This window comes from Triturus cristatus, chromosome 1_2, assembly GCF_964204655.1.
Source record: "Triturus cristatus chromosome 1_2, aTriCri1.1, whole genome shotgun sequence".
NCBI lineage: Eukaryota > Metazoa > Chordata > Amphibia > Caudata > Salamandridae > Triturus > Triturus cristatus.
In genome coordinates, this window is record NC_140580.1 from 359,961,871 (window position 1) to 359,984,697 (window position 22,827).

General features: G+C 43.9%; 1 protein-coding gene across 2 annotated transcripts in view; it reads left to right on the forward strand.

Moving 5' to 3' along the window:
- Positions 1-22,827, forward strand: part of CAMTA1 (calmodulin binding transcription activator 1) — a 3,052,768-nt gene that overhangs the window by 2,870,018 nt on the left and 159,923 nt on the right. For both annotated transcript variants that reach the window (XM_085604480.1, XM_085604488.1), the window contains exons 11-14: positions 101-243; positions 7,680-7,876; positions 10,773-10,851; positions 13,898-14,213. In XM_085604480.1, the coding sequence (XP_085460606.1) occupies positions 101-243; positions 7,680-7,876; positions 10,773-10,851; positions 13,898-14,213 (735 nt within the window). The remainder of the gene's footprint in view (positions 1-100; positions 244-7,679; positions 7,877-10,772; positions 10,852-13,897; positions 14,214-22,827) is intronic.

Here is a 22,827-nt window from a genome sequence, read left to right on the forward strand (position 1 = left end):
TTCAGTTCAAGTGACTTCTACGAGTGTTTTGTTTGCTGAGACCGCAAAGTGACTTACCATAGAAGACTTTTCCTCATGGTTGTTTTGGGCTCTTCTCTAGATAACCAGTTCAGGATGTCCATTTTGGAACGCCTGGAGCAGATGGAACGGAGGATGGCGGAGATGACGGGGGCACAGCAGCACAAGCAGAGCCTCGGAGGGGGTGTCAGCGGTGGTGGCAGTAATGGAGGAAACCAGGCGCAAGTATGTTATGGAATGGCATGATCCATGTTAAAATGTTTGTGTGTTGTAAGCAAGCTTGCTCAGATTCACAGAAGGTCACAAATGCTCCAGAATCTTCGTCATCTGTCATGTCAAGTTGGTGTGAGCGGTCTGTGGTGAAAACCCATTATTTAGCAGACACCCTTGTATCTAAGTTATGGGTTGAAGGCTATATGTCTAGATCACGTAAATTACACACCTTGTGGGAATTTTTGAGCCAACTGCTGCAGTGCAAGAATTTTCAGAGCCCTGGGCTACTGATGTGATGTTACCCCTCCTCTAATATCAGGGCCACATTTTACGTTGTTTCAGTATGGGAAAATGAGGATGGAATTATCTAATATATAACTATCCCTGGGTGCCAAACAGTTTTGTGCCGGTCTTGAATAAACATAGGCAGCTACCAACTGGTACAAAATGCAATTTTTGTACAGGAAAGTCTATGCAAGTGTTTTTGTTCTGGTCGTCAATGCACAATTGAATGAAAAATTGCCTCACACACCAATTAAAAAATATGCTTCTAACCAGTGGACACTGGCTTAGCAACGATGCAAATAAAACACTATACCCCTCTTCCGGTCCTTTGCTGCGAAAAACTTGGTTGATCATGCTCTTTGTAGCCACTGGAAAGAGTCTTCCAGTCCAGAAGTGTTAAACCTAGCAGTATCGGGCTGACTAAGACACACAGAAGCCACTGTTCCAAATGGAATGAGTACAATACACTTGCCCAATAACTTGTTCTCACCCTCTGGTAGCTTGAGTGTAACGTGTTGGGCACAACACCCCCCGCTTCACAACACACTACGCTCACCACAAATGGCTCCACAACTTATGCATAAAATCACATGTCTTTGTATTACACACACACTGAAATCAAAACGAGATACATATTGCATATACACTTTACGGTTATACACAATTGTCAAACTTCTTTAATGAAATCACAATGAAACACACATTGGATATACACTTTACAGTTATATGCAATTGTTGGACTTCCCCATTGCAGGAAGCTCAAACAGTCACTCGTCTCTGTCTATGCCTCGTGACCCAGCCCTTTAGTCTTTGAACTCTACCAGCCAACTATACATGTTGTCCCGGCTGGCGCCCTGATGAGATAGTCTAACACAGAAAAAAACAATTACTTAGTATCGTCCATCTGGATTAGACCTCCAGGCACCCGACAGCACCTGCACGAGGGTGGGATCACTATCCCCCACATAGACAAAAGGTTGAGACCCAGACCACGACAGTTGGCACTAGCTGCAGGCCAGCAACATGCAGGCAAAATCCACAAAGTGATAGTTCCCTCCTTGGAGCACAACAAGCTCCAAGCCACCACGAGTCTACGGATATCCAAGTTGCAGTCCTCCTGCCCTATTGAGTCTGTGTGCCAATGTCCCAGTATCAAACCAGCATAGTAGGTTTCCAAATCCAAAAGTCTCTCTGCTTTCGGAGACCAAAGTTCCAGTAGTTATACCCACCATGGCCTTTGAAGATACAATAGTCCAAAAGGCCACCTTTGAAATGCACAGGCCCTCTCTAAATGTTGTCCTGTCTACCATCCTACTGGCAGGTTTAATCACAATCTTTAGTGGGGCCAAGACCCTGCTCCTTGGAATGCAGGAGCCAATGCCACCCCCACGTAACCATCCCTGAAAGGCCCACCAGATTCAGAGGTCCGCAGTTTCCCATGAACTCCTAGTTTATGGCCCTCTATCAGGAATGCACAGATGTGGCTATCCCCCCTAGCACCCTGTTGTGCATTAGGAGACAGGCCGCCAGGCACACAGTGCCACACACATTGAAATGTCCACTTTCCCAAAGTGACATTTTCTTCACCGTAATGTTGAACCCACTCCCACTGCGGGAGAGGATTCGCCATTACCAACTCATCAATACCAAACATCATACTGTTGCTATTCTGACATAGGAAATAATGCTGGACAGCCTTTCCCTATATCCCCTTATGCTAATCCAATGCGAGAAGCCGGCCCCATCATGCAGAACACATCACCTGGCGTCATTTACAACTCTTGCAGGTAACACATACAAACACCTGGCCAACCTCTTCCCAACACCGCACCCCGTCACAAGGGAGAACTCCTATATAGCAGGAGACTTGCAGAACTTTGGCACACAGCTTTGTAAACGGCAAGTCGAGTAACAATAACCTGTGCACACAGGCTCCCCCAGGGAAAACTTTTGGCACAATCGATGAGTTACCTCCATGAATGGTCCAAACAGTATGACAGGCCCACGGAGGCACATTCAATATACATGCCCCTGGTATAGGTCTTACCCCACAAAAAAGGACTTGCAGGTAACCCGAATCAGCAAATCATATGTACACCACTCCGCAGTATGTACATGACGAGCACAGTGCATTGACACTGCACAGCTGTGCCAAACACGCCCAAGTCCTCAGGCTAACATCCAAAGCAGTAGAAAACTGGGAAGGAAAAAAGCAAAAAGTCGAGGGAAAGCACTCTAGAAAGGGCCATTTCCAACCAGAAGCATCCATGAAGCCAATTCTTCAAGGGAATTCTAGGCAGTGCCTTGGGGGCCACAGAAAGGGCCAGAAGCCTTAACTGTCATAGGCTCTAACAGTTGTACCTGGACGCATCACAACTTACCTTGGGCATTCTCACAATAGCACCATTAGTTTCAGTGACAGTTCTGAACGTTTTTTCCCTATAAGGTTAACATTTTACATCTGAGCCGTCAACTTCCCAACAGCAGCAGACCTTTAATTTCATGCTTATATTAAATTTGAATATTTTTTAGTCGCTTTCACGTCTGTCCAAAACCACCTCAAAGCCATTGAGCACACCACTTTTAACCCATCCTAACACAGAGTATGCGTTAGAAAAGGCAGCGAATACTGTATGAAATGGAAAGATGCACATCTCACTGAATCACAGTAGAAGACAAAAGGTTTAGAAAATGTAATTACAATTGGAAAGAAACTTAGACAAGTTCAGAAAAGATGACAACAAACAATGTTATGAACTTTTAGGAAACACATAGCTAACGTAGAAAGGATATATTGTATTTCAGATATAGCATTCTATTGCCAAATATACACCCCGAGTTTCACTCATTAGGTGTGAGTCCTGTGGTTTAAAGCATGGTCTAATTTGCGATCAATCCGAGAGGCTCCCTTAAATTTAAAAGGGAATCGACTTGTGAATAGCCAGTTCCATAGACCTGTAATTCCTAGGTAAGGAATTATGTGAACGATTAATAGTTTGGGGGTCAGGAATGAGCAATAATAGGGGAAATCAGTATTTCCACATCAATTTCTGCAGTTATCCTACCAGTACCAGACAGTTTGTCTCTGTTCACACTCCACCAGGTTTTCTTGTGATGGAAATATTCCTGTATTGCCACTTATACTGCACAACCTGGAATCCAGATGCAGACTGTTGTAGTGAATCGAGATTACACTAACAAATGTACTAAGGCCTAACTTTTTGTCTTAAAGCCTGACATGTCATTCCATCAGACACTTGTGTCTAGTCATCTCTTGTTCATTGAGGTGGCGTACCTGCCCAAAACACTATCTTTGTACCTGCCCAAAACCCTTTCTTTTTACCTGCCCAGAACCCTATCTTTGTCATCCATGCTTTCACCCCACCCAGTTCTCGCCATGTCATCATTGGGTTGTGATTGTTCACTCTGGGCAACAAAGACAGCCCGAGTCCCGTGGATCTGGCCTAGACAGAAGCGTAACTCAAGCCCCTGTGGTTCAGGGGTGCTCTCAACCTTTCATCCCCCTGAAAGCTTTCAGGCGCCCCCATTCAGCCCAAGGCCAATAAATACATCTGTGAAATATGGGAGACTAAGGGCCTTCTTCATTTTCTGCACGGGCGCCCCACCATTTTGCATTACGGCAAAGGGTACATACCTCAGATAGCTCAGCAATCACTGCCTTGTTTAGGGAATTCATTGCCCAGCTGTAGAATTGGTTAAATGGAATCTGGCAGATTCCATAATGGGCTTGTGCCTTTGAAAGCCTCCTAGAACCCTTGCATGGCTGACCAATAGAAATACTCCAACCCAGCTCTAAGGTACTGTGAAAGGTACCCGCCTGTTAAGAATTCACATGATTTCCCATGTAGCAGATAACTCCACCTCTGGTACCCTCTTTTATCAGGGTGCCATATTCATTTGCCTTCCTAGAAACAGACAGATTTACAGGGAGGTGAAAACTAATGCTTTCTGCTATAACTGTTCTACATTATGTAAAGTAGACAGAGGTAATTCACTGTTCTGGTGTCTATGAAATTACATACCTGCCAACTTACAAATTAATGCTACAGTGTGAGGAGGGGTCGGGCCTTGAAGGGGGCGGGGCTGCATTCCGAGACCTAAGAGGCACTCTGTCCCTCACTATTTCCCCTCCCCCCACCTCTGCACCTCTCCCAGACAATTAAAAGCAAAGGATCCTTGAGGCGGACGCCAATGTCTTGGAGTGGTTTCACACCTCTTAATGGACATTGGCAGCTTACCTCCGAAAACGAGCTGAAAATCCAGAGTTTACAGTAGTTTCCTGCTTGTTTTTTCTGCCACCGTTTGATTTCAGCTTCTCGCCGGGTGACCGTGTGAAGGGACCTGAAATTGTGTGACACACGGTGGCACTGTGTGAGTTGGCAGGTATGAAACTTGTTTCCCAAATGAGTTATCTGTGGACAGTTGACCTTCAAGCCCAAGGGCAGAGAAATGATTGAGAGAGTAACCCCTCCTAACCTAGTTCAAATTGGAAAGAAAGTACTGGGACCAAAGTGCTTCCTACTATACAAGCCATAATGCCTTCTATAACACAGAGTCTCCTGAAAGTTTCTTGTACAGAACCAGACCAAGTGTACTGCACCTGCCATCTAAAAAGACCCAAACCCTGTGGCATAGTGTCAGGAAGGGCAAATCCCTCTCTAAACGCTTGAACTAATATCGTATTCTTTCTGGTTGTAACGTCAATTGCCCTAGCAGTATTTGTTTCTTGAAACACATATATCTTGCCACAGTATCTAATATCACAGTACAGCGTACAGTTTCTCAAGAATACTTCTGTCAAGTTGCAGGTATATAAAAGAAAAATTTATTAAATAAAAATCACATTACGTATTAGTACTTAAGTCATTAATCACCTTCCTCCCATTTGGGTTACAATCTAATTGTACGGATAAAAACTTTAAGAAGCTATTTAAACTAATGTGAAGGAAATCTAAGCAAGTACACAACCACTGACATGTTTAGACTCATATTGCATGTTTATTTTGGTCATGCTATACAATTTCACGAGTTGCAATAATACATAGAATGTAACCCCACAGACGGGGAATATTGATTAGATTTTTCAAGCAAGGGCTCTCTTAGAAGGGTGGAAGATGGGCAGTGCACAATACTAAAGCAGGAGCCACATCCCAATGGTAAGTTCATTGCTATTAGCTGCTTGATGAACATTGCTCTAGATAAAGATGCTTGCTGGATTTGCAAAGCACTGTGTTAATCCTGATTACAGTGGCATGTATGCCAATAGACCTGATGCAGGTGAGAGACTCATGATTTTTAAAGGCAGGACAAGCTGTATTTCAGGTGTCCCCACCTAATATTGCCTTTGCTTCAATATAAGCCAGTGGGGAAAATACATTCCTCTAATTTTGTTTTTCAAAATCTCCAATTTCCCAGTTCAAAAATGTTGGCCTGTATGCAATGCATCTGTGGGGACATTTGATTGGAGAGGAGGGGCCATTAGGAAAAGGTTATATTTACGAAAAAGATCCATTGGATAATGAGGACTATATTATTTCAGTGGATGAAAAAGGGTATACCTCAACTGAAATAATGATTAGCCCTTTATCATACCTACTCAGCCAGGTTACAAGCAATGAGGGTCTCTAGACACTTTGCCTACGCTGCCCTACCACAGCTCCATTATGAAGTTGTTCCACTGAAAGTTAAATATGCCAACAAAGATGGGAAATGCCTCTTCCCTGTAGTACTTTTGTAGAGAAGGAGTTTCCATATCCGGTGCAACTTGGTTAATGTTTTTTTATTAACACAACACCACCCCACGAATTGCACATAACATTAACATGTTTTTACACATTGAGAAGCAACACACATCTAGATCTTTTCAACTAGTGCTTGTAATGGACTTCTGAGCTGTTATTAAAATAAATTTTTTATGCTGCGCTTGCTGTGGCTGAGCCCTACAAAATACCTTGCGTCGAAAGAGGGACTGGGATAAATGCTTCTAGAACCCCTTATTTCAATGGGGCTATTGGTTCTAAGGTGTTTGCACTATTATTCCCAGGTAGGTTCTTTCATTTTAGGGGTCTCTTTTTTCCATGCATTTTTTTATCCCCCTAATTCCTAATCATATGGGTCCCTTCTTTCTAGGGCTTATTGTTTTTACTATTAGGTCGTTGTGTCCATTAAATCTCTTATTCAATAAATCCCTTTTACTTTGAGATTCTTACTTCCATACACACCTTTATTCATTGAATCCCTTATTTCTCAATGTATGGACTGCCAAATTATTTGACTTCTTCTTACTATGGCTGCCTAATCTCCGCATAATTGCTTATTTCCAAGGTTATCAGGCATTCAATTAGACAAACACTACAGTGCTGAGGAGTGTAGATTTGTAAGCTAGAAATGCTGCACAAACTAGAGAACCCTCAAACACGAGGGGTATAGGAGGGCCTCTCAAAGGTCCAGACAGAATCGGCCATTTTCATCTTCTGAGACCCATAGCCACAATATAAATGCCTCTCTAGTAGCCTCATGAAATGCTAAAACACATGATTAAGTGTCAGTATGCAAACCCCTTCCTCTTTTGATCTTGTGTCATGAGCAATTTGGTCTTGCCTCGCTCTCCATGAGCCCTAGTCAAGGCTACCACTCCTGACCTCTGGAAGAAGAAGAATGAGATGGAGTGAAGGGAGGGGAGGGGTAGAAAGGTTTATGGGTAATGGTGCAGTAATATTTTGTTACTATACGCTATGTTTCGTCTAGGGGCCTTTGCTGTTCAGCTCACATTACTAACACTTCCATCTGAAGAGGGACCAAAGGTGGCAGGAGTTGAGAAGGGTCAAAAGTAGAACACCACTCACACTGGGAAATCCAGCTCAGTAGAGATATCCAGACCTGGGTGCCCAATTCTTCTCTCTTAGGGTTCTTTAGTGTCTCCCTGTGCACCTCCAGGTGTGCAATGCTCTTTTCCAGGTCTGGAGGCCAACAGTAAGTAACACCTGTATTCTGGTAGACTCCATTTTGAAATGATACTGTGGTCTACATTTTTTCTTTTTGAAACTCATGGTTGTGTTTAACCCTAACCTGATCTCATCAGATCCATGTCCCTGCCCCTGATAGGCTGCCTCCTTCTGAGTGTGTTTGTGTGTTCTCTACAGTGTGCAGCAGGGCCCGGATCCATGGGGAGCTGCTTCGAGAGTCGAGTCGTGGTGGTGTGCGAGAAGATGATGAGTCGGGCCTGCTGGGCGAAGTCAAAGCACCTTATCCATTCCAAGACCTTCCGAGGAATGACTCTCTTGCACCTTGCTGCAGCTCAGGGCTATGCTACACTGATACAAACTCTCATCAAGTGGCGGTAAGCAACAAGCCTGTCAATTGGAACACATGGAGCCTTTGCACCAGAGGCCCCCTTCTCCAGTTAGAATTTGCAAATCTAAGTTTTTACACACATTAGTTTTAGCTCATATCCTTTAATATGAGCTTTATGATGAGTCTCATGGTAATCCCAGTTAGGCACATAACATGAGCTATCAATGGAACCAGGATTACAAGCTCTGCTGTAACTTTGCGAGCCAGGGGTATTCCAGCGTGCACTCTGTCTGCTGCAGGCGAGTACCAAGAGGAACATCTCCTGAATTGTAATGGGGCCCTAAATGGTTTGCTTTTTGTTGATGTTCACAATAAGTGACAGAGGGGGTTATTTGGAGTTTGGAAGAAGCAGAACATCTTCCAAAAATAGGTGGATGCTCCGTTGACACTATATAAAGTGAATCCTAACTCTACCCTCTCAATACATTAGACGCGATTTTTGGGCGGTGCCCCATATCGGCCAAATTCCAACTAACCCTCATAGTCGATATATATGATGCGATGGTTTGTTGTTGGCTTTTATGAGAAGTTCATTGCTACTTTGTTTATACTTTTTTGGTCCTATAAAGTGCGGCGACGGGTGTCACCTACAGAAAATTGGAAGTAGTTGCAGCCCTTAAGAGGCAAAGAAGGTGTAATGGAGGATGGGGTTAACAAGCCATGTATGATGCTTTCCGATCATTGTGAACAACAAATATTGGACATTTTATGTGCCTTCGATGGTGTTTTGAATTTTCACTTCTGATTCATACATTGCGACTGTGATAAAGCGAGCAAAACTTAAAGGGTCCGATTAACAAAGCTATTTGTACATTAAGATCCACTTAGGTACGCATATGGCAGGATGCTGTAGTATAAATATGCATTTGTATCAACACATGAACTTCTACTCACATAGTGATTTACTCACAAGTAATAATGTACTGGTATAGTGTAATATTATTGGTATTCAAATGTAATCACGTGTGGGGAGTATATGCTCCAGGGTTGCGTCTCCTTGGAAAGCTGATGAGCACCCACCCACACATGCAAGTCTTGAAATGTTCACAGACTTTTTCAAGGTAGATTGGCCGTCGGGAAAGGGGGTAGTGGTTAAGGGGTTCACTTCCAGGATTAGTTGGGGCAGTGCGGAATGGGCTTCTCCAAGAGGAAGATATGCTCTTGCTAAAATAAAGGAAATGCTATTAAAGTGCTCATATACAATTGTAAAGTGTATTATGAATGTATACATGTATCTTTTTACATTTTCAAATGAAAAATGCTTTTTCATATGAAGAACTTGTATTCATTCAGAACAGTGCGGAATGGGCTTCTCCAAGGCGAAGATATGCTCTTGCTAAAAAAAAAAGGAAATGCTATTAAAGTGCTCATACACAATTGTAAAGTGTATTATGAATGTATACATGTACACTTTTTAAATTTTTGAATGAAAAATGCTTTTTCATATGATGAACTTGTATTCATTCACAAGAGTATAGCGGCATCAAAACTCCTGCTAAACAGTGACTGTCATAATCTCCCACGTTAATTTATGGAAATCTCTACAAATTCCAAAAAGGTAAACATTTTATTTGAGACATAGGTATAAAATGAAAGCAGAACATTTAAAACTTTTTTTTTAAGAATTGTGGGTCCATCATTTATAAGGGAAAGCTTATAAAATCAGTTCATATTAATAAATGAACCATACACAGTCTGACTAAGTAAACTATAGTACTGTATTCTGCTGTCGATATGCAGCGTAGCAGTATTATCCTTAGAGCTATGCTGTGACACAGCAACGAGAAGCTGGAACACATCTCCATATTGGTCAAAAAGCTACCATGTAGGGCTTTTCGCCATCAACATTATTACAGAGAGACATGACATGGCATCTACCGCAGGACGTGAGCCTTTACGACCCAATGTTTGGGCGACAAACCTGATTTCAGTACTACTACCCGAAGGAGACATTGAGAATGAGCTCTGCAGTACAGTGTGTCAAATATGCTTTAGTCAAATACTTCAAAAGGGGTCTCCTAAAGAGTGCACAGTTAAGGTGACTGGTAATACTCGAGAAGTTAATGATGTTGGGGTGCCGGTAACTCCTGGAGAGGTGTGAAGTACAAGCCAATTACAAGTAGGACCCTGAGGGTGCACCTAAATATGGGGAATTTCCAAGAAAATCCATGATTCTATTCCTGGTCCACTAGGTAGTCAGGATTTCCTCCTGGCATTCCACTCAGAGACTCAACCTGTTTCTAATGCAGTGAGTCTCCAGTAACTCCCATTGTGAGTCCTGCCAGAACTAAAAGGTCATGCCCAAGGATGGCCAATGTGTTAAAAAATGAGAAAGTATTGGACACTTTCCAAGATTTATAAATTTACACTTGCCGTGTGCAGCCTATTTGGTGTATGGATACGGATTTCTCGGCTCTTGTTAAAATGGGAGCTGTCCGGCTGGTTTAACTTTCGTTTCTTTTTAGAGTTGAATCAAATTATAGTTTAACCAACAAAGAGTTGCAAAGGTGCCAAACTACAGATCATCATGCAGAAGCAAATTTTGTCACTTTCACAAAACTTCAACTGTGGGTGGAATTTCAAGCAACAGCCTTTGAGCAGGAGATTTTTCCATCAACCTTTGTTTGTCAAGATAATCCTTCACCTAAATTAAGTTCTGCTAGACTTTTTTCCTTCAAACCCTGCTATTTCAGGACCTTTCACTGGCTTCTCCAACACCATGGGTTGCACAATTTTTCATTAAACAAATATTGACAAACAACTCCTTTGCAACTTCAGGCAATCCTACTCCAAATGTCAACATTAAATAGGCTGTGTTTATCAGTATTTTGAAGTTTAGTCAAACTTTATTGGTTGTCTTTAAGTTCTCTTTTATCTTGCAGCACCAAGCATGCAGACAGCATCGATTTGGAACTGGAGGTGGACCCTTTGAATGTGGATCACTTCTCTTGCACGCCACTGGTAAGACGTTGATCAATTTAGTCAAGGACACAGTTAGTGAACTCTCAGGAAAAGCAATGGTTCCAGGCCAGAGAAAGTTCTCCCAGCATTCTTGAAATTCAGAGCATCTAAAGGCCTCTTTCTGAGAACCATAGTAATTCCAATTTGGACCCAGGCAAGGAGGATAGGCCCAAATCGAAATGACAACTACTGCCGTAGTACCACACGCTTTCCCTGCACAACCTTTTTCCAGATAAAATCTAAATTTGTGCTTGCAAATTACCATACACTCCGAGTTTTTCAGCTTTGGAAAGATGGAAATAGGTAAAATTACTTCAAGTTATCTCTCATTCCAGGATGTGGGTCTTCAAATTGGGAGGTAATACTGTACCCAGTAAATGCCACACCCAGCAGTGCTGGTGTTTCTGAGTGCAGTATTCCCACCGAAATTTCAAGAGATTTGTAATGAAGTCCTTAGTACGTAAATTAACAAAATAAGAAAAGCACTCGTTTATGTGATGTTTAACAATTGATAAAAGAGAGATCAGGAAAATGTCAAGCAGCCTCCCACTGTTGAACATTTAAAAGAGGATTGACTACAAAAGTTATACTCCAAGTTTGTTAGGTCCACTGGAATTATGTGGCAATGGAGGGCCAAATTATGCAGCAGGGTTGAGTAAATTATGCAGGAAGAAATGGTCAATTATGCGGCATGGTGCGGCATATTTTGTACCAGTATTACTTCATTATTTCATCATTTTTAAACTCGGTAACGCTGTCTTGGTATTGGCTGCACCTCAGTAGTACCAGTTTGGCAACAGAGATTTGACCAGTCCAGCTTTCCAAAGGGCCTTCCACTGAGCGGCAAAACGTGTCACTGCATTTCTACTAACTTTTTAACCGTTTGAGCTAAAAAAAAAAAAATTCAAAATCTGTATATTATGTGGCAGATAATGTATTATGGGGTAAAAGCAGCTAATCTATAATGATGCAAAAATTGCACGGCCAAGCAATTGCATAATTCCAGTGGCCCTAGCTATACGCGATGATGCTTTCTTACCTCCTGTCAGTATCTTTTCTTGTAGGTTAATACAAATATGCTATCCACTGGCGCTAGGTCAAAGCAATTTCCCGTTTAGGCAAGAAAAGCGAAGTTGTCGTATTTCCTCCATCCGGCTGTCTTAACTTTGCATTGATGCTGCTGCATAGAGGATCCTTAAAAATTCCCAAAAAACTGACTGTGGCCGAAATATATGCTTCGGGTGTTTTGTCAAACTAAAGATCACCTGAGATGTTTCCACTGAGCTAACCCCGAAATGCTGCCTTAACTGTCAGTACATTTTTCACCTGCCTCCTGAAAGGTTGTTTAATGCCTTTTCTCACTCTCATAATTATGTATTTATTTCCATGTTATGTTTAATTGTTTCTTTTGTTTAATATCTCTCCAAGTACTCTTTTTCAGCTGCTTCAGAAGGCTTATGAGCAATGCAGACATACCATTTTACAAATAGTTCTTATTGGGCAGAAATGATAAGCCTACAGTTAATATTAAGCATCCTGTTTCTTTCCTCACTACAATATGAGATCAAGTGATAGGCCATCGGTATCCTTTTCAGGATCAGGAGGCTGGCTCTATGCCATATTGTCACCTATACACATAAAATAAGTTTACATACAGTGGGCCTTATTTATGAAAAGTGAGGCATCTCTGCGAGAAAACAGCGATGTGTCACTTTTTATTGTGCCCTCCTTGAGACACCAATGATGCGTCATATTTACAGTATGACGCATCATGTCGCATGGAGTTATAGATCCGTCTGTATTTCTGGCGTATCTGTAGGCGCAAAAATGACGCATTGCTGGAATGTGTCACAAAAGTGATGCAACTCCAGCAATGGGTCATTACACATGGGCAAGTCCCATGTTAAATGTGCCTGCATCAGTCCTGCGCCTGCCATGAGGCAGGCGTAAAATATTGCCGCATTTGCGTCCTAGAATTGGCGCAGTGAAATCTCATAGATTTCACTGCATCACTTCTATTGCCCTTTGTTGCTTCGGAACACCCCCCATGCGTACATTATACCTGGCACAGGTATAATGTGGCGCAGGGGTTTACAAAGTGAAGCATCTACCTAGATGCATCACTTTGTAAATATGGCGCAACATGGCACATTTTTTACACCGCTGGTGCATCACAGAAAGTGACGCACCGGCGGCGCAAAAGTAATTCAATGGGCCATAAATAAGCCCCTGTGAATCTAAGCGGAAACAATTTGTAGTCAATAGTATCTCAAAACTGGCCTGGGTCAGGACTGTTGTGCCTTTGTTGGACCCACACGTGTTATAAACATGGTTGGAAAAGCGCAGTATGATGCTTGTGCCTTCTCAATAGACAACTTGCTTGAGGCTACCTAACTTGGGTCTAGGGCTTTCCATTTTAAGAGTCGGTTCACCAAAACCACCTGCTTCCTTGTAAATTCCATGTAACATATACTTAACAAACTTTATGATTGCCCAGATCTCCTGTTGCTGGTTCGGGCCTACCTATGCTGGACTGGCACTGTTGCACATTGTACATAATCCGAGTGCTAAATTTGTAAAAATAAATAAGTGCAGGTTCCCACATTTTTTCTGAGGAACCCAATGCTGCTTGCTAGATGCTATGGTGGCGAAATATTATGTCTGCCAGGTATTGAATCCACCTCCCTCTTTCATTCACCACCCTACACTTTCTTCCGCGTTATCTCATTCTTGCAGGTTCTTTTTTCCCTAGTTCCTCCTTTGTCACTGGTTCCCCAATTTCTCTTTCTTCTTTTTCTCACTCTCTCTCCCTGTCTTGCTCTGATTCAAAGTTTATGGATGAAAAATACATCCAGATCCCCAAAAATGGGTGCTGGTGCCCACCAGCAGGTAAGCACTCCATAGTCCTTTGCAAGAGAATTGAGTTATTTCTAGTAAAGACGCAATAGAAGATTGTGTTAGCCCTGCATTGTAATGAACAATGCACCCTCTGACCTTTGCCAATGTCTCTTATGTGCTATCCCTGACACTGCACCTTCTTTTCTAGATGTGGGCATGTGCTCTAGGCCACACGGAAGCTGCGGTGGTGCTGTACAAGTGGGACCGGCGAGCCATATCCATCCCGGACTCTCTGGGTAGGCTCCCTCTCGCCATCGCCCGCTCCCGGGGCCATGTGAAGCTGGCCGAGTGCTTGGAGCAGCTGCAGCGAGAAGAGCAGTCACAGCTGGGGCAGAATCCCAGACTTCACTGCTCGCCAAGCGAAGAGCAGCAGGCTGAGAGCTGGATAGCGCAATGGCACAGTGATGCGTTGACGTCGCAGGAGGCTCAGAAGGGAGGACCTGGAACAGCTAGCCCCAATACAGGTAAGGAACACCTGATATATTGATCACAAATGTTGTCTTGTATGGTGGACCTAAGTTTTCTGATCCAGGATGTTAATTGAACTTAAATAGGTGAGAGCATCTTCTGAGCCTAAAAAGAGAGGGCGGTTGTGACATTGTACCAAGATGTTGTTTGTGACCGAGAGACAGCAAAAACACATACACATTTAGGGAAGTAACATACTAATATTACTTGCTGCCCATTCTGCTGACCGGCATGTAAGGCAGCAATGAAGGACCTCCACTTGTGTCTGTCTTGAGCAAGTTTCTGTACGGTGCCCCAGCTCCTGCTGTTACCATGACAATTGCTTCATATGGGACAAGGTTGTTAGCTTTGAGCCCAACTACTAACCCGGAGGGCTAGTAGATCATGCTCTGTCTGGCCTCTGCCCTTTGACCTCTCTGGCTTGGGTGGCCCTGCCAAGAGCCTGAGCTCCCACCAGCATAGCTCTCCAGGTCACTGAGACACACATGCCCTCGACCACTTCAAGGTGGCGAACCTTATGGGAGTGTTTCTTAACAACATCTGCTTGTAGTATGATATCATTTGCATCCTCATAGGTCTTTAATTAAGATAGCACTTCATGTGAGCTTTCACCTCACTGAGAGAAGATTAACGTTTCAGGTTAATGTGCTCTGAACGTATGGGAAAGAAAGAAATGCCCTACATTGCTCTTCACGAAACGTATTGCACTATAACGCATGTATAGAAATAGTATAAAACCCAAACTATTCACATGCAGGAATAATAAAGGCCAACTCAAAGCCATTACTTTTGATACTTTTGTTCAGAATGGTTTTGTTTGCTGTTTTATGATTGATGTTGCGATCAGCAATATTGTGAGATGGTCCCTAAACGTATTCACACCATATGACGTACTGTTGGTACCGCTAGCCGTTTTTGGTAAAAGTAGTATATATTATAAAGTATTGCAACTTATCACTTTACAGTGGTTGAAGCGACACTCATAAATGTTGGCGTGACTGGAGCCAACAAGCACTATACTTGGTGAAATGTCAAGATAATCACAGCAGCTAATATACCCTTCCTTCCTTTCCTCCTCCTAGGCATTTATTTCCAGCCAATACTATCCTTTGTCTTGTTAGACTCTGCACCAGTCAATTAGTTATCTTTGTTACTGCAGTATTTTAGTCCAAATCAATCGAATGTAGAACAGGGACATAGAATTCACCTGGTTCCCAATTCTTCCCATCAAATATCTTGTTAGAAAGAAAAACTTATATTGAATTTCCTGCCAACTTACAGTGCACCATGTAGTCGTGAATTATAAGACAACTGTGCCATCTTGGAGTCTTTCCTACACCTTATAAAGCGAATTTTAGCGTGAAACACCTGTTGGCCTAATGGGACTAAGACAATACATTGAAAATTGACATTTCTATGCCCCTCGCATTTTTTGTGTGATTTCTACTGTGTTCCTGAGGCAGCAGACAGGCCCATTTCAGAGGGAGCATTTCACGAAGGTCAATCAAGTGTAAGTGCCCCATATTTAGGATCTGATGGTTTAGTCTGTGACCATTTTCTCTCAATGTCATTGTAATTAGCCCTTATGTACTCTCTCTCTAAAATTGTGTGTGTGTGTACACATGTGCCTGCCTGGGCGTGCATTTGTGTGCTTGCACACACAAGTCAACTCGCCTATTAAGTCTTTATTATCTTGCTCAGTAAGGGTTTTTGCAGTAACTGATTGTGTTACATGTTATGTACAGGAACTGCTGTTTGAGACTGTTCGGGGGTCACAGACCAATTTTGGGTTTGGGCATTTCGTTATCCAAAAACGGTACAAGCTTATTTAGAATATGTCTGAGAGGACTGTCAGGGGCCCTAATATGCATCCCAGATGTCATCGACTTGCCAGTCTTCCATAAAGTATTTTTTTCCTTTACGAAATAGGAGGTACAACAGCACCTACCTCATGGTGCTAACCTTGTGGCAGAGGGCTTGAAACACTATCAGGCCTCTGTCCAAGTGGTAGTGCTGGCTCCTGATGATCTTTTTACCAGGGGCGGCTCTTTCGCAAAGGCGGAGGAGTGTTGCCTCACTGCTTTCAGAGAAAGAAAATTAAAATGATAATAACGTTATTATCATTTTATTTTTTCGTAGGTTTGGGCCTCAGTTAGGGCGCGGCGGGCTGGTGGTACGTGGCACAGGGGGAGGAGTGGTTTGCACACTCCAAGTGCGCCTGACGGTTTGGACGGATGTCTTGGGCCGACCAATCACTAATGTCCACTTTGCATGTCCCCCACCAGGCTGAACTGCACAGCCTGGTTGGGAACATGCACAGGCTCCCTGTCCCTGTCGCCGAACCACGGTGCTCAGACCAGCCACAACGCTGCACTGCAGCTTTGTGATTGGCTTAGGGGAAGAGGTAAGTGGTATTTTTTGGGGTATTTTGTCCCCCAATCCTCCCCGCCCCCCCCCATTCCCTGCCAGCCACTACTGCTTTTTACAGGTTGAATGGAGGTTGCTATCTGTCTCAATTAAATGAACTTTGGATAGATGTTCTGTAGGCTACATGAGGCACAAACCACCCCACCTCAGGACTGCTACTGTGATCCATTCCTTTCAATTACATTTTATCTTCTGCTGATTAATAAGTGAGGAGTGGGCCACAGAAGGCAGTAATTTGGTATCAGATTCTACAAAAATAGAACAACCTTTAGATTTCCAGCCTTGGCGATAAGAGCATCAATGGCACAGGCACAACCAGCTCTAAAGAGGCTCCCTGTGCACTAACAGGGAGCACACAAGACCCAAAGAAGCCCTCCGCATTTGTCACGCTTATCACCCCTTTAAGGCCACCATGTGCCCCTTGGCTGCAAATGAGGCAGGGCTTACATCGCCGGACCTGGTGGCCAGGATGAAATAAGTAATTAGGCCAGTAGCGGTCGGTGTCTCGGAAGATTGGTGGGGGTACCTGCTGCATCGCCGGATCGGCAGCATCGCGCTCTTCTAAGCCCCTCTCCTCTGCAGACACAGGCTTTCAGACTCCACTGAAGCCCAATCTGACGCGGCTTTCAGGCTGCTGGTGGCAGCGTGAAAGCAGCGTCCGGATTGGCCTGACTGCCGTGAATTTGCGTTCCCAGTTAGACTGGGAGCCTGTGCCTGCTGTCTCAAAACTGGCAACGCAGCTCGGGTTGGAAACGGCGTCAGTGCGCATGACGGTTTGGCCGGCCTGAGACAGCTGGCCAAACAGTTTTGCGCACTGATACCAGTGCGAAACACTTCCTCTTGCGCCTGCACCTCACTCCTCCACCACCCCCCCACCCCCGCAATGGCCCCACGCCCAAAACCCGTCCACTAGAAAAAAAAATGATGATAAACCTGGTATATTCATGTTTTAAGGGTGCTGGCAGGGGGGCGACGCTCCTTCACCATAGCGGAGGAGCCTCCGCTGACTTAGGCAAAAACAAAGCCTGTGTTGCGAGTGAGGAGAATCTACTTCTAAATTTTCATGAGTCGGACTTAGGCGCAGCATTAAGTGAAAGCCCTAAGCCTTTTAACAGCCTACAATCTGCAACATTGTGAGGTTAAAGAAGATACTTTTCTCACCCTTCTCTTCATTAGAAACACTTAAGCCAGGGTTGCCAGTGGATAAGAGGGCCTACAATAAAAGGGAAAAGAACATTCAGTTTAAGTGACCCTACAGCTGAGTTATAGGCCAGAATGCGGTGTAGCCATCACACAGAATAGACATCCTAAAACCACTCCAGAAACATCCAGAACTGCTTTGGCACAAAGAAAGATAAATGCTTCCTTGGATGTATTTGAAGCTTTTGAGCAAATACGTAGAGATTACTATCAGTGCAGCACGGTCATCTTCAAACCCCATTCCCGATAGGAACACTGAGGCCTAAAGCAAAATGGACAGTTGACAAACTGGTTTGTCACTTTTCCCAGTTCTAATAATTTTAAAGAATATTTTAGGGTTCAGTCATTTTTATTGAAGTTACTGATACACATCAAGACCAATAGAAAACCTTGGACGTCATTTAGCATATGGCGGCTGGATTGTCAGCCCGCCAGTGAAGCAAAGTGAAATGTCAGTGCTTTCAGTGGAGCCTCCACCCCAACGCTGCACTGAAGACAAGCATTTAGCTGAGCTTGCACCATATTTAATGAAACATAAGATGATGGACGGAGTGCTGAAACTTTTCAACCACTCACCCTCAGCCAAGAGATCTGGGTTGAATCCATCGTTCTTTTGCTTACTATGCCACCCCAGCTCAGACCCAGGCATATGCAAACCAGTCTTGACCCAGTTCCTCATGGAAACAGTTCACCCCGAACTGCCAGGTCAAGTCCTCCCTGGACTGGAAATAAGCATCCTGGCACCTGTTTCGGGGTTTCACCCCTCATTAGCCAGCCTAGCTTGAATCCAGTGGCACAGCGAGCAAGGGACCCACGTCTGGGTATACCCTTGGCCACTAAACATTTTTCTGCAAACTCAAAGAACGAAGTTAGCTATCACAAGAGAAACCCCCCAAATAGGGGTGGGAGGATGAGAAGGGAAGGAAAGTAGAAAACAGTTCACCAGGATTCCAGCCTTGCTAAAGAATGCCCTGACAACTTAGTAGGTGGTTTGGTTCTGAAACTCAGAGTTCTCTTATGGAAACTCCTCACCCATAAACTTCCCCTTGGACTCACTTGAATGTTTACTCTTTTTGCACAATCTGAATATTCACGCTTTTTTCTTCATACTATTCTGCTGCAGTTTGTGGTTTACCATTTACCATCCATGACCTTCTGTTGTTTGATTTATGCATCGCCCTTCTACTCTATACACTCTACTCTTCACAGCTATGACCTATCCTCTCACCATCTCCTACATAATCCGAGTCTGCAACTTCGCCCTTTAGGGCTTTCATATATTATCCAAAAAGCAGCCCATAAGTATGATGTATTTAATTACACAGCTATTAGGGATGAAACTAGATACGTAGCTCATTGAGTTACATGTTCTCACTCTGGCAGAAAATGTTCAATTTCTTACTGATCAGCTTGAGTAAGGCCAAACTGAGAGTATTCTGTGAAACCTAAGGTAATATCATCCGGTAGAAGAAACAAAACTCAATTGTGACTTCAAGCATAGTTATCAGCACAATCCCAAATTAACTTGCACCTAACTTTGTACCAAATGGCTTCATGGCCTCGAATGCCTTGCACATGTAATAAGGTTCCCAATATAGGTTTGCAAAGGGTGTGTATTGCTGCAGGCTCCTTTAGTGGATCGGTTCGAAGAAGCCTTCATTCTTCAACCCTTTGGGGATGAGCACTTGTTCCCTCTTTTGGTTAGTTGCCAACTTGCCAATTCGCTTGTTTGACACCTCCTGATAGTCTTGACTTTTGTAACCTAGCGCGCTTTGCTTTTTGGGACTTTTAGGTTTCTCTTTTTATGTATTAGTTACAAAAATTCCCGCTTAAAAAGTACTGTTGGATAAAACCCAGGACTAGCTGCAGTGTCAACTTACCCTGCAGTAACTTAGCAGCTGTAGATGGGTGAGCCAACAGCCTTGGTGCCCGATCTTAATGTGACTGTTTCATGATAGTGCACAGCAGCAGTGTTGGGCGCAAAGAGATAGGATGCCCGCTGACTGATCTGTGGTCAGCAGAAAGATATGAGGCATTGGATGTAAGCTGTAACTATTCTTCACTGAATGCCTACAAACACCTAATATATTCCAGCCAAAATTCTGTCTAACCCTGAAGGCCCATCCAGGAGATATTTAATGTGTTACAAGAGATAATTAATTTGCTAAAAGCACCAGTTTATATCGCTTAACATCGATGAAACGCATGATGCAGCACGACATCTACAATTTTCATGGCATCTGGTGATGACAGCTGACTCAATTTACGCCTTGTCATCTGCGGGGAGTGGGTTTCTCTACATAGCGACCAGGGCGTGGGGTGTAAGTGCAGCTGACAGCAGTCAGGAGGACATCTCACCACTTGAGGCTTCACACCACCATTCTGCACTGTGCTGTGTAGGTCTCATCAAGATCTGATGCTAGAGCCCTTCCTGTCTCCTTGTGCAGCGTAGGTGTCTCCTTATTCCAGGCGTCATTTATTATCTCCCTGTTCATCTGAGCATCTTCCGCTACGGTCTCCTTGAAATATTCATATCAGGTATCCCTGTCCCATAGTTCATGTCTTCATGTAATCAAACCTATGGGCCTAATTTCTTGTTTGTCAACTTGGAAGCCTAACCAGCTATGTGGCAGCAGGAGCAGCTGTGTCACAACAGTGGCAGATGATCAGCCACACTTGGAGACTGCTGAGATGTTACTGGTGGTTACTCAGTCCTAGCAGTTCCATCTGTAGATCAAAAACCTGCTTCAAGACTTAGCCCCATGACTCCGACTCACTCGATGTAGATCTCAATATTTTTGTTCTTTGGGACTTCTCGCCTCCTTGTCACTGGCCCCCATAACTCCAGGCCCCTGTGCCTAAGAGACATCTTCTACTCACTGTCCACTTGTTTCAAGCTTCACCCCATTGCCCCCACTGCTTTACTTGACTCCACCTTATCGTTAGCGCCCCTTCACTCTACCCTTTTAGGTCTCGCCTGACCCAGCGCATGCGCTGGTCTGGCGAGACTTATTGAGAGGGCTCCAAAAAGTGCTATCAGGCCAGCCTAGAGCTACAGTGCATGTGCGCGGGCGCGCGCGCCGCACCGCACTTTCCCGTGATTACTTTCACTTTCGCGGCCGCACGGCCGCTTTGATGTTTGATCGTGATCACGATCACTTTCACTTTCGCGCTTTGCATAGCCAATAGGTCTCGCTTTTGGGACCTTATAAGTGTTTAGTTATGCAACTGTTACATGGCTAAACACTTATAAGGTCCCAAAGGCGAGACCTATTGGCTATGCCAATGCTTGTTTCTTTTGTATCCGCTGAGACTCAAACACCGACTGTCATTCCTGGAAATGTCCATTACTAGAACTCACTTTTCAAATGCCCTAACATGTTATGAGTATTTCTCCATGTAAATCAGAGATATATTGAATGTTTCTGTGGGAGATCACCTTGGATTACATAGCGGATTTGCACAGGAGTGGCACCGCAGAAAATGGCAGCAGGGCAGACATGCTGATTCGAGTGGTTGGCATGACAACATTTCTGATGGCGCCACATCCTCCAAAATGGCTTTCCTCATTAGAAGCAGTTGGTGGCTTAGTGTCGGAAGCCACAACTTCCTTGAAATCTAAAAGGAGCAGGGAAAGGCAGAGAGTGGATGAAATCTCTGCTGGCTTCTCGGAGAGCTTCTCTAACCAGCCTCCTCTAAAACAGAACCGTTTTCTGACTCTGCTCGGTGTAACAGTCCCCGTTGTCATCTTAACTTTCTCTGATGATGATTAATTCCACTACACTGCACCAGCTAATAAAAAAAGCTATATTTTAGAGTCCTATCCTTCTAACGTACTGTCTATGAAGAAGCTGAAGTGAAGTGAGTTATTTAATTACACAAGTGTGAGGTAATTATTGGTGTTGTAAATAGCTTATGTTCCAAGTTTTTCATTTGGAAATAAGGTATAAAATGTGAAGTCGGTATTCACTCAATTCCACGTTTTTAATTTGTCGAGAATCCCCCCCCCCCCGATAAATTTCTGTCAGGAGAAATCAGTCAGGGTAGAGCAGCCTTGGTACAATAATTATCACACAACCAGGAATTCAGATATCAGTCTAGACAGAGGCCTTCAGGTACACTTGCAACATTCTTTAATTTTGCATATTGTACAGTGCATGCTCTGGTCTGCAAATAGTCTGAAAACAACAATAATGTTAGATTGACCATGTGCAGAGAACCCAAACAAAAATTCTTCAGGGTAACTGTAAAATAAGTACCGTCTTCAATATATTGAAAAACTGAGCTAGAAAAGCATGAATTGGTATGACTTCACTACCCTCCAAGTTTTTTTATAGGAAGTGTCTAGCTCACATGCACTCGACTCAATGCGCTATCACCTGGAACGTGGAAATGCAGAAGGGAGGGACAAAGCATTGGGTTCGAACTATTCCCGCTTTCTTCATTGAGGCCATTGCGTGGCTGGAGTCCGGCTGTGATGGCTGTTAGTGGTTCATCGTGTTCAACAAAGATTCAGCCTGCGTCTGTCAGAGCCCAAAAGGGAAACCTCCCCTGGCTCGCGCTCAGTTGTGGCATGCCTCGTTGCTTCTACGTCACTGCTGTCTCCATGCTCAGAAACAGCCCTCCACGACCTTAGGAGCGCAAATCACACCGAACAAAAGGCTCGACTAGTCATTTGTTACCACTGATTATGCATGGGTGGCTGGGCGCGCGCTGGTTCTTCATTAACTGCGGCCAGAGTTACCCCAGGTGAATGTTCCTTCGCAAGAACAGCCTGAAGTCAGGGCCGTTCTGCCATAGTCACAGGCTGGTAGAACAAGGGCAGTCACAAAAGCACCGAGGTGCCAGTTGATGTGTAGAGATGTGAATTTGGGAAAACAGTACAGTTACCCCCCAAACTGAGAGAAAGGCAGAGGTAAGGGACCGAGGATAGAGGCTGTTGCTGCACAGTCTTGAGTTGCCTAGGTACATGTGTGAGAAGTT